This window comes from Camellia sinensis, chromosome 4 (assembly GCF_055761805.1).
Source record: "Camellia sinensis isolate YWXY chromosome 4, ASM5576180v1, whole genome shotgun sequence".
NCBI classification, from domain to species: domain Eukaryota; kingdom Viridiplantae; phylum Streptophyta; class Magnoliopsida; order Ericales; family Theaceae; genus Camellia; species Camellia sinensis.
The window spans coordinates 114,156,928-114,169,852 of record NC_138964.1 but is presented as its reverse complement, the minus strand read 5'-3'; the positions used below and the strand labels follow the sequence as shown (position 1 = coordinate 114,169,852).

The following is a 12,925-nucleotide window of genomic DNA, read 5'->3' as shown; positions in this document are numbered from 1 at the left end:
CAAATAAGAGAGATGAGAGTGAAAATTATTTGTTCAACCAAACTATCTATTCAAATACAAAACTATCTGTTCAACCAAATTTTGTTTCTGTTAAAATACAAAGCTATCTATTGAAATTCAAAAAGTGATCTATTGAAATACCAAGCCAATTTTTTCTATCTGTCTATTTCTTATCTGTGCCTATTACATACATTCATACAAACATACATATCTATATCTTTCTTTTATCTGTGCAAATAAGATACATACATTTATATATCCATATCTATATGTATATCACTGAGAGAGCAAGATTGGACCCCAAAAAAAAAAAAAAAATCAACACAAAAGAGATTACTAGCGAAATCCATAAAAGATCCAAGAGGAAATTAATTCACAGAGTTGTATTTAATTATGAAAGAAAAATTCCAGAGAATGTCCAATTGAGGAAGAAGAGAGTTCAATAACCTGCAAATCAATAAACCAATAATCTTTTAGACACATCACTGAGTTTAAAAAGTGGGCTCAATTGAAAATCATTGCGACTTTCTTAAGATCGATCAAATACTTTGTTTTGGGCATTTGGTTGCTCAGAAAAAGTAGGAAAATAAACAAAACAAAAAAAAAAAAAACCAGGAGTCAATAACTTGTTTGAAACTGAAACCAAATCGAAATCACACAAAAAGATTAAAAAAATTCTAATGATTTTCTCATCAGTTTCCTTGCAACCAAACAACCTGCACAAAAAAGAGATGACAACGATGATCAAGATGATGATGATGAATTTGAAGCTTAAGTAAAAGTAGCAGCTCTGAATTCATCTTTGTCGCCTAAAAACACATTGTTGTTGGCTAGATGTAGATCTGCACTGTACAGATCTGCACTGTACAGATCTTCATCGATATATATGGAGATCTGTACTGATTTTGGGGCTAGCCATTGGAGGCAACATCGAAAACAGAGAAAGGTTGTGAAGAAAATAGAGCATTACAACGTCGACATGAGTTCAATACTATCCATCGCCGCCCAAAACTCCACTGCCATAACCTATGTCTCCTTCGCCATAGAAGAGAGAGATTGTTTTTAGGGATTTCATCGTACAGATCTTCGTCAATGTAGATGTAGAAGTAGATTTGCACTGATTTTGAGAGAAGCGATAGCGTACATATTTCAAATCGGAGATAAAAGGAGAGAGACAACTAAGTCACAGATCTAAGTGATGGTAGATCTGAGCAATGAACGATGTGACTTCTGATAATGATGATGATGAGACGACGACAGAAAAGATGAGAGAGACCAATGGGCGGTGACAGAGAATATGAGAGACTAACAAGCGATGGCGAGGTAGCGGCGGAAAAGATGAGAGATCGACGGGAAGAGAGAGAGAGAGATGGGAGTTTGGTTTGATTTGTGAAATATACTAACTGTATATAGGGGTGTAAATTTGGCCTGGCACGGCCCACAGGCCTCGTGGGTTCTTGCTAAAATTTGGGCTGGGCCGACTCGGCCCACGAGCTAGAAAATTAGGTCCAGGCCCAGGGGGTGTTCAAGCCTTGGGCGGGCTAGGCCTCGAGTCAGGCTTGAACATTTTTTTTTCTATTTTTTTTACCAAAATTTTAATTTTTTTCCAAAATGACACTGGGTCTCCAACAGGCTGAGCCTCGAGCCGGGTTTTGAGTGGGCCTTGAGTAAGCTGATGGACCTGCCCATGGGGCCAGGCAAGGTTTCAAAATGATGGCCTAGGGTCCCGGGCTGGGCTTGAGTTTGGGCCAGGCCCACCTCGAGCTGCAGGCCATTTTTATACTCATAACCGAATATACAATATTTATATACACATGGTTATTTTGGTCATTTTATCTAAACTTGTCTTTATGGCCAAAGTATTTAAGCGTTTAGACCTAGGCGTGGACATCGGCTCATTAGCCCACCTAGTCTAGCACAATCCTATTTTTTTAGGGCTTGGGAACATAATTTTAGCCCATAGGATTGGGTTGAGTTGATATTTTCAGCCTGATTAATAAATGGGTTGGTTTGCAAATTGTACTTTTGGCACAGTCCCGACTTGCTACATATTTAATTTAATAAATAAATAAATTTATATAATATATTAAAAATATATATACTCTTTTAATTGTATGATTTTTTAATTTGTTTTTTATTTTATGTTAATAATTTATTTGTTGATAATGTAGTAAACTTATTGGAAACTATGGTTGATGGTAATTCTAGCCGTTCACGAGATGATAATAAAATAGAGAAAGAAGTTTGAAATTATACTATAAATTTTTTTTTAATAACTTATGTATATGACCTGATGGACGTGCTTGAAAATTATAATTTATAGTAAGGTTGGGTTTGGGATGATTATATAGGCTCGATGTTCAGGCCAAGCAGGTTTGGGCATATACAAAATTTCTTATTAGGTAGTGTTGTCCTGGCCTAAACTCGGCCCGATGAATGACCACCCCTACTTGGATCTTTCGCCAAACAAAATTTAAATTTTGATTTATGAATCGAGTGCCCTAAACTGAGTTATTTCATTTGTAATAATCAAATTCACAAATGACATAACTTACCTATGAAACGCATTACCATAATATTATCTAATATTATATACATATGTGTGCACAAGTGTAGTCTGAAGCTTTTATTCTTATAATAAAATTTTAATGTATTAAGAGCAAATAAAAAAAAAAAATTTAAAAATTCTACATACACTACCAATTTAACTCCTTACACCTCCAAAATTTAATTTTTTTATTTTATATTTTTATAATTTTTGTAATTCCTTTATTACTCTCATTTCTACAATTTTTCTTTCTCTTTACATTCAAAACTTAAAAAACCCTAACCCTAATTCTCCCCCATCACCACCACTTCCATCGACCCCCCACCGGCGCCACCACTCCACCACCCAACCTGTCTACCCAATCTCTCTCCGCCTCACTCCTTTTCTCTGTCTTCGCTGCCTTCCTCTTTCTCTTTCTTCTTCTTCTTTCAGATTTGTTAACAGATCTGGTTTCCTTTTTCTCTCGCTCTCTTCGTTCTTTGCTGGCAAATGGAAGAAAGCGAGAGACTGAGTTGCGATGGCAAAGGTGGGGGTAGGGCTATGCACGATGGGTTGCCTCTTGGGATATGTTTGGCTATGAAATAACAGTAACATATGGATGCAATTGATCCAATCCATCTTCTTCTCCTTCTTTTTTCTATTTCTAGTCTCTGTTTATGGTCTCTGGCTTTGTGATTTCATTTTGATTTTGGAATGTATAAAATATATTTTTTAAAAATGTTTTAAATGGGAGATGTTGACTATCAAGGAGGCTGAGCAGCTAAGATATCACACGTGAAGGGTAAGGTGTGTGTTTGATCGCCAAGCACCATTGTCATCGCTATCTGACAATCGCTGGAGCAATATAATAAGGATAATTAGAGGAAGTTGCATTTTTCTTGGAAAATTATCACATGAAATCTTCAAAGTCAAAACAGTTTTGTTAATTGCGTAGCTCCTCCATTTGAATTGATGGTGGTCGGAGGTGATAGTGGGGGAGAATTAGGGTTAGGGGTTGGAGTTTTTAGATTTTGGATGTAATGAGAAGGAGGAAGGTTAGGAATGAGGGTAACAAAGGTCCCGTTTGGTGTAGCTGTTAAAACAGCTTATAGATTATAGCTTAACAGATTATAGATTATGACTTTAATCAGAAGTTGTTAATCTGTTTGGTATAGTTGTTGGATTATAGATTTAAGTTGCTGAGTAGTGTTTGTTAAACAAGCTGTGAAATAGCTTTTTCAATTAATTTTTATTTTTTGTTTGTCTACATTTCTCATAAAAAATAATAATAATAATCTATAGTCTATTTGAGTCTTTTTCTATTTTTAAAAAAATAAAAATAAAAAAATTTAAGAGTATAACCATAAAGTAACATGTCCACAGCAGAAGCTGATAATCAGAAGCAAGGGGTGAGCAGCTTCTCAGAATTAGCTTTTTTGAGTTAAAATAAACTGTTAGAATCAGAAGCTGTTTGAAATAAGTTTAACCAAACAGTCAAAAATAACTTTTTCAAAGCTAAAAGTCATAAGTTGGCTCTGAAAAACTGAAACAAACACTATTATTAAAAGCTTTTTTAAAAGTAGAATTTTTTAAAAGCTTTTTGAGGGCATGAGTACTAAAATTGATGATATAAGTAGAATTTTTTAAAAGCTTTTTTTTAAAAAAAAATTTAGCTCACACTATTATTATCAAAATATTTTTATTGAATAGTTTAATGTTTTAAATTTTAAAACGATATAATTTTTTATTTAAATGTTAATTTTTAATAAAATTAGTATTTTAAAAATCATTTTATCAAAATTTATCAAATAAGATTCAAGTTGATTATAAAATTTTTAAAGAAAAAAAAAGATTAATTTCGAAATTGACGTAAAAGTAACATTTTACTTTATTTAATAGTGAAATGTTACTTTGATTTATAATAACATTTTACTCTAATTCACAGTAAAATGTTACTGACCATCAGAGTAACATTTTAGTATCTTCTTGACAGAGTATCAGTAATAAAAAAACAAAATATGAATTGAAGGAAGTTTTACGAGTTCTTTTATTACAAGTTCACAAACAAATTAACAATAATCAATAACAATCAACAAACAACCATTCAAATCACCAACTAAAAGAGGAAAAAATAAAACACCGGAGCATACCAAGAGAAACAAATTCAGCTACTAAATCATAAAAAAATTTCCTAGGAACAAGCTAGATATTCCCAATTTGCTGTAAATGGTGGATGAAATCACCAACTGAATAGCGGATACCTTAAACTTCGAATTTGATCCAAATAATAACATTCAGCTTGCTTGTTTTCATTTTTCAGAAAACACTTTTCAGAAAATTCTATTTTCTTTTGTGTTTTTTTTTGTTTTTACTGAATTTTTTAAATATTTTAAGCAATTTTTTTACTTTTTAGACACACCTAACATAAATACACCTAAAAGTAAAAAAATTGTAAATTTTTTTTTTTAAAAATTCACTAAATACTAAAAATATAAAAAAAAATACAAGAATTCAGTACATTTTTTATATTTCTATGTATTTATTAATTTTTTAAAATATTTTTTCACAAATTTTTTACTTTTTAGATACATCTAACTAAGGTGCATCTAAAAAAGTAAAAAAAATGTTTAAAATTTAAAAAATATTCACTAAAAACAAAAGAATATGAAAATCAAAAAATTTAATTTTCAAAAAACTTAATCCAGAAAACTCAAACCAAACACACTAATTCATTTTTATACTTTCAGTGATAGTCAGCCAATTTGAAATAATATTTTGAAAGGTAAATTTATTTCTTATGGTTCAGATTTGATCATTAAATAATGACCAACAATGATCATTGAATAAAATTTCAATGTCAATTACTAATAGATTTGATTCAAATTCCTAAGATACATATTTTGGATAAAATTGTCTAGGGAAAAAAAAATCTAACCTTCATGAAACACACACTTCTTATTCAGAAGGTTTAAAAAAAATATTTTGAATTATCCTTTACATACCAACATTTTCGACCCAGGAGGATTTAACTAAATTGTTCGAATATTCAAACTATGGTCCCACCGATAATAAAATTTTGGTTCTCTATAGCCTCTAATAGCTATGTCAGTTGTTTCTCATGCTTGGAAAATTTTGGAACCATTCCTGTCCATCAATTGAAAAATTATTAGGTAGACAACACTTATCAATTGAAAAAATATTAGGTATACATCACTTGACAAAACACTCTACCCATCACTAAACGCCATTCACTTTGCTTGGTTCGTGCTTTCAAAAAAACATTTTTCAAAAAATTTTATTTTTTTATTTTTCGTATTTTTTTTGTTTTTATTGAATTTTTTTAATATTTTAAGTAATTTTTTTTATTTTTTAGACATACCTAACATAAATATACCTAAAAGTAAAAAATTTGTGAAAAAAACCTTTTAAAAATTCACTAAATACCAAAAATATAAAAAAAATACGAGAATTCAGTATATTTTTTATACTTTTATGTATTTATTAATTTTTTAAAATATTTTTTTACAAATTTTTTACTTTTTTGATACATCTAAATAAGATGAATCTAAAAAAGTAAAAAAAATGTTTAAAATTTTAAAAATATTCACGAAAAACAAAAAAACACGAAAATCAAAAAACTCAATTTTTAAAAAACTTAATCCAAAAAACTCAAACCAAACACACTGATTATTATTATTTTTCATGATTTAACACAAAATTGTGTCCTATCCTCTCGCTATCAATACACTCCACGTTTTGGTAGATTAAAAGTTAGATGTGATTGTTAGTAAAGAAATTGTTAATGTATGAATTGTTAGTGAGTGGACTAAGTAAAAGTGTGTATTTATTTTGATGATAGTGTGGGAAATGATTAATGATGGGATTGTTAAATTATTTTTATATAAAATAAATAAATAAATTATTTCTATATTAAAAAAAAAACTAAAACATGTATTAAAACAAGTTGGTGCCCTTGGAAATTTTTTTTTTTTTTTTTTTTTATATAAAATAGATTCAATCTTCTCACTATTTTCTTAATTTCATCCAAAATTCACCAAAACTAATCCCCTTATTAAGGGAGATTAGCAAGCCGTTTAGAGTAGCAATCCCTCTCCACAAAGAAGTCACCAAACAAGTTATAATAAGAGCATCTCCAATGGTGAACTATTTTTTTTTTAATCAAATCTGATGAAAAAAAAACTCTTTCTTCAATTTGATACGAGTTGTTCAAACGGTGGACATTGTTGCTTGTATCAAATGCCTGGGGACGTCCGGTGGGATGACCGGCCGGTCGACCGTTACGCCACTGATTTTTCCACCCCCTCAATTTCTGTTTTGATTTTATTTCCCTTCATTTCTGTTTCCTCAATTCAAACAAGAATTCTTCAGAATATCCACAGTGAGAATTCTTCAGAATGCGCATATGTACGAATTATATATCTTTACATAATTTAATTGTTAGTCAAGAAGAGAATATGATGGAAATGGATTCAGAGGATGACCTGTGGGTCGACCTGTGAATGTAAATTTTCAAAAAGTTTTTGCCTTAAACAATATATATATATACACAAATGAATCCTCTATATTGAGGTAGATGAAAAAATATCAATCGTTTTTGTAATCTGTATATATATATATATACAAATGAATCCTTTATATTGAGGTAGATGAAAAAATATCAATTTGTATATATATATATATACAAATGAATCCTCTATAAAAAAATATCAATCTGTATATATATAACTTCGAATCGATACAGAACTTTTCCATGTTGCATTTTGATAGAAAATTAAATCTATATCAATCTTGAATTAAATTGTTAGTACTACAAAAACAACCTAATTGTGAAGCAATTCGCAGGCCAACCAAACACTGAAGCACTGCATAGGAGCTTGGCATTTTTTGTATGCAAGGGACGACCGATGGGACGTCTTGTGGGGCGACCAGTGGGACAATCGGTGGGACGTTCGGCTGGTTGTCCAGTAAGACTTACCTCCAACGTAAACGCACAGTGTTTTGATGAAATCGGCTTAGCTTCTCAGTTTGGTGAAATTTTTGAGCGATTCTCATTTTGATATCAGTTTAATGAAAATGTTAGAGCAAAAAAAGTTATTTTTTTTTACCAAATTCAAATTTAATAATTATTTTACTTAACCATTAAAAATGATCTAAGATCCAGCTCTTTACTACTCCAATACCACTCCATAATCTCCTAACCAAACCTGGCCATTAGGCAGTAGCTGACCGTGTCCAAAGATAACCAAAATTTTTGAGGAACAAGACAAAGGGTATTTTCGTACTTTTGTTAGCTATGGTTCTTCTATGGCCTTGGAGCAACCCAAAGCTGATCGGTTTAACTGTCGTGTAGCTTTTCTCTCTCTTTCTCTGTCTCTCACTCACTCACACACACACAAATATATATATATATATATATATACATAGACATACACAACACAGAGAGAGAGAGAGAGAGAGAGAGAGGGAGGGAGGGAGGGAGAAAGAGATGACGATGGCGGTTTTGAATATTTTATCGCAGCCTACGACGCCATGGTTGACGAAGACAACTTCAATCTCTCTCTACAGTTGTAAATATAATAATATATTCAGCTGCTACTTCGATCGTATCTCAATTGTTTCAACTCCACTTTCTCTCTCTAAAGCACTTCTACTACCAACAACCAAATCAAACTTCACTTCTCCAATGCTTCCCCAATCCCCAAAATCAGGTAAAATTTATCCCCTCTCTCTCTCTCTCTCTCTCTCTCTCTCACTGCCTCAAAATATATTTAATTCCACTCTCATTCATGTGCAAATTTACCATTTCACAAAATATATTCTGTTATTCTTGTAACTGAATTATCACATTATAATTTTCTGTTAATTTCTTTACCCATGATTTTTTTTAGGAGTTGGCTCCTCTTCAGTCCAATAACTTCAGTCCATTGTTGGACTGGAGGATACTGTTGGACCATTTTCAGCCCTATTCTGGACTCATCTCGATAATTTAAATCGTTTAATTGAGTGACATTTTTAATAAAAAATGTCATTAATTTTTGCAGGACCTACCTATTAACCTACCCGTAAAATTTGGGTAATTAGTTTTCATTTCAGAGAGAGGGGTTAAAATTATCAATCAAATCTAAGATTTAGATGTTTCTTTTGGGTATTTGAATTTCTTGCTCTGTTTGGCCGGAGAGAAAACTGTAGGCAAAAGATTTAACAGTTTTCTTAGCTGAGCTTTACACAGTTATTTGGTGCTTCTGAGGAAATACTTTCCATTTTTCATAATGGAAAGAGAGTAAATTTATATATTTTCTAAAATTTTATTTTCCTCAACTTTCTTGGTAACCAAATGAAGGACTGTAACATGTTTAGCGATTAGTACAGTACAAATTTCCTGTAAATTTATGTTCTTAAGTTGCTTCAGCACAAGGCAATGAGGGCAATTTTCCACAACTCAACTTAATTTTTTTTTTTTGTTTTAAGCTGTTTTGTACTTAAAAAAAAAAAAGAAAAGAAAAAAGGTGGTTAAAAGGAGAGATGAAAAATGTTGAAATCTGCAAACTGTGATTTTTTTTTTCCTTTCTCTTTTTTTGGGTGGGTAATTTTGTGCATTCGTTCTTAACATGTGTAAATAATGTCTTAGCAAGAAAATATAATTCATGTATAAATTACCACCTTAGTTTTAAGGGATTTTCAGTAGTGGTTGCAGCGATTCATTGAATTGAGCTTTTCATAATTGCTTTTATATTATCATTGTATGGGATCATGCCTCTTTTTTTACAAAGTATTTGTGGAATTTGCAGCATTTTTAGGCATATAATTTTAATGTCACTTGGCAATTACTTTTTCAAAGCTGTTTCTTTTATCTACGATTCAAGAGAAAATAAATAAATAAATAAAGAGAAAGAATGGAACAGGACAGATTCTATCCTCTTGGCAATCAAATCCAACATGGGTATTATTAGTGGAATTCAACCAGTCACATTCATGCAATTGTAAGTGGTAATTAAGGAATCAAAAAAAAAAAAAAAAGGCCCAATTGGTACACATTAATGTGTGTTTGAAATATTTATAAATATTTGTATCAAACCATGATACATAATGTAGAGATACATAATGTAGAGTTTAAGTGTTGTAATAAAATGTATATTTGACATACTTATAGAATGCATTTTGTGACAAATGTGTGCCACAGAATATGTAAATATGTAAATAACACTAACCAAGTTAGAGACAGGGTGGCCATTTCATTTTGCCTATTATGTTGGAATTTTTTTGAAGTTTTTCATTTAGAGAAAACTGATATTGATTTTGTTTGTACCTATTCTTTCATAGACACATTCTAGCTGTAGAGTTCTTTTATCAAATGCTAATGAAGTAAAATTTATTTAAATGTACTTCCAAATTATTCTAGCAGGCCTTGGATGTTCATGGATACAAGACAACTCCAAATGCCCTGACACTATTGCCGACAATGGAAGGAGGCAATGCCCATTGCATTCCGTGTTTCCCACCAAACCTGCCGCAGTTTCATCTGTAGAGGACCTTTTTGAATTTATATGTTCCGGTCCCCTTTTAAACAAGTTGGGTCTGACCATGGAGATGGTGGCTGAGTCCATTAACAAGTGGTTAGAGTATGGATTGCATCTTTGCAGATTGTTTCAACTCAATGAACTCTACTTGACAATACCTCAGAAAGCTAGGCTTTATCACTACTATATACCAGTCTTCTTATGGTGCGAACAACAGATTTCTCTTCACAGTTCCACATTTAAAGATGGAGAAGACGTCACTCCTTTAGTGGTATAAATAAGATGTTTGGATTTTATTTTTCCCCCAGACATGCGTAGCTATTCAATTCTATTTTTATTTATTTTTGTTGGAAAGCTAGAGAAAGTTATAAAAGATAGGAAAATGTGTGAACTGCTATTCTGGCATCTTTTTGTGATGCAGATTGGTTTTAGTGCTCCGCAAGGTTGTGGAAAGACTACACTTGTCTTTGCTCTAGATTATCTTTTCCAAATCACTGGGAGGTAGATTGCAGAAATGATCATATTTTCTGTGTAGATGCAATCTTGTCAATAGTACGAATGAAATAATAACAAAATAAAGAAATTTGTTACTATTGATTCGTGTTAAATCTCAGGAAGTCTGCTACTATATCCATTGATGATTTCTACTTGACTGCAGCGGATCAGGTAAAACGTATTCAATGGAATCTCTGGCCCTTGCTTCCCTTCTTTGTTTTTGCATTTTCTGAAGTAATTTCACTTTGATTATAGGCTAAGCTAAGAGAAAACAATCCAAAAAATGGACTTCTAGAGGTAGCAATTAACACTTTTCATTCTAAAATCTCTTAACTCGAGAGATTAGGTAGCCCTCATTAATAACTGGGTAATGGAGATTATTTGCTCACCTGCAGTTTCGTGGAAATGCGGGAAGCCATGATCTTTCATTGTCTGTTGAAACACTGACTGCTTTAAGCAAACTGACTAAAGAAGGTTGGTGGTTTTCCTTCATTTGTTTTTCTTTGCATTGTGTTCTTATTTTGTTTTTTGATAGGTTACCATGTGTAGTGGGAAATGAATTATTTGTCTGTACTTGTCAGGTATGAAGATGAAGCTACCCCGATATGATAAAGTAAAGCTCCCAGCATCACTGCACATGCTTGTTTTCAACTTTCGTCCTTTCAGTTTAAGGTGCTTATCATAATTGCTCTGTTATGCAGTCTGCAAACAGTGGAAGGGGTGACAGAGCTGATCCTTCAACATGGCCAGAAGTTGAAGGGCCTCTAACGGTAAGGAGGATCTTCAACTTATAGCATGCAATAGCAATAGGGGTCTGTTTGGATGGATGTGGATTTTAGATCAAGGGATTTGAGGTTAACAATATTGGAAAGTTAGCTATTGTTGGTGAACAGAAAAGTTATAGAAGAAGATAAGTTCAGATAGAAGAGATGTATTTTAGTAGGATCCTTGTGGCTAGAAGAGAATTCTTAGCATGAGATTTCAAATAACTACTTTTATATAATTATTTCAAATTATAAAACTATTTAATTCAATCTTGAAATTCATAGGTAAACTATTAAATCTAAATTTGAGTTGTTCTCCTTGAATTATTAATGTCAAATCCATGCTTTTCTATTCCACATCCATTCAAGCAGACCCTAGGTGTTAAAATTTGAATGTGTTGAAAATTATGCCTCACACATCATCTTCCATCCGCAGCAACTCAATAAATATATTATCATTTTAATGAATTAACATAAAATATTGATTATTATTTTTTATATATTGGACATGGACCAATTGGCCTAGGGGTCCAATTAACATTTGATTGTTGGGTCGGTGTGGTTGGCTTGTGGGTTCAGGTTACATTCCTAGCCTACTCTTTCTGCGGGAAAAGCTCTAAATTCTGGTGTCCTCACCATTATTATTCTTTTGGCTGTCATTTAGGTTGTTCTGTTTGAGGGTTGGATGCTGGGCTTTAGACCTCTTCCAGTTGAAGCTGTCAAAGCTGTCGATCCACAGGTCTGAGTTCTCAAAATCTATATCTAGAGGCACATCTAGTTTCTGTTTGTTACAGATTGTCTCTTATGTTACTCTGAAGGGGGCCATTTTAACTCAACTTGAAGCTTATTTTTACAGCTGGAGATAGTGAACAAAAACCTAGAAGCTTATTATGACGCTTGGGACAAGTTCATAAAAGCATGGATAGTTATCAAGATTAAAGACCCTAGTTGTGTCTACCAGTGGCGATTGCAGGTTGGCCATTGTGTTAACATGCTTTTGCAGATCAAAAAATTATTATCCCGTGCAATACTTGTGTGTAACTAGTCGTGGGGAATTTGCAGGCAGAGATCGCCATGAGGGCAGATGGAAAGCCCGGGATGTCTGATGAGGAGGTGGGACTATTTTAACTCTTATTGAACGTCATATTTCAATGATTCAAAGAAACTTTGAATTTGAAGGTTTGATAATGGGGTTATTTCAGGTTATGGACTTTGTTTCTCGGTATTTGCCTGCATACAAGGCTTATCTCCCTACACTATACTCTGAGGGACCAAACGGGTCAGATCCAGAACGTCTCTTTGTGGTTGAAATCGATGAAGGAAGGAATACTATCCTTGGTAACTAGGTGATGAGTACTGTTTGCAGGGAAGCCATTTTTGATTCTTATAGAATGTCATTGGAATGGGCATATACATTCGGAAAGAGCATTATTTATCTTTTGGGAAAAGTAGTCAAATTTACATCTGATTGAAACACAATGCAGATGAAATGATGATTACATTATACTAATTGTTTAATGAAATGCATATACACTCCCTTCTTTTTTCCTAATCTAATACACAATAGCAATTACAACAATAAATTTGATTTGCCTTCTAAA

General features: G+C 32.4%; 1 protein-coding gene across 2 annotated transcripts; it reads left to right on the top strand.

Annotated features, from left to right (window-relative positions):
- Positions 1–7,390: 7,390 nt before the first annotated feature.
- On the top strand, positions 7,391–12,925 carry LOC114308400 (D-glycerate 3-kinase, chloroplastic). Of its 2 annotated transcripts, none has more exons than XM_082866008.1 (12): positions 7,391–8,256; positions 9,951–10,336; positions 10,487–10,566; positions 10,680–10,731; positions 10,816–10,857; positions 10,956–11,034; positions 11,142–11,173; positions 11,262–11,330; positions 11,989–12,063; positions 12,181–12,297; positions 12,387–12,437; positions 12,527–12,925. In XM_082866008.1, exons 1-12 carry the CDS (start codon positions 8,034–8,036, stop codon positions 12,668–12,670), a joined length of 1,350 nt encoding a protein of 449 aa, XP_082722134.1. In that variant the 5' UTR covers positions 7,391–8,033; the 3' UTR covers positions 12,671–12,925. The 2 variants fall into 2 exon arrangements, with proteins under 2 accessions (XP_082722134.1, XP_028109788.2); XM_028253987.2 differs by having other exon boundaries at positions 7,877–8,256; positions 9,948–10,336.

Coding starts and splice junctions, on each gene's coding strand:
- LOC114308400 (XM_028253987.2), top strand. CDS start 8,034: ATGACGATGGCGGTTTTGAATATTTTATCGCAGCCTACGACGCCATGG. Junction 8,257..9,947: donor TCCCCAATCCCCAAAATCAG/GTAAAATTTATC, acceptor AAATTATTCTAG/CAGGCCTTGGATGTTCATGG. Junction 10,337..10,486: donor AAGACGTCACTCCTTTAGTG/GTATAAATAAGA, acceptor TTTGTGATGCAG/ATTGGTTTTAGTGCTCCGCA.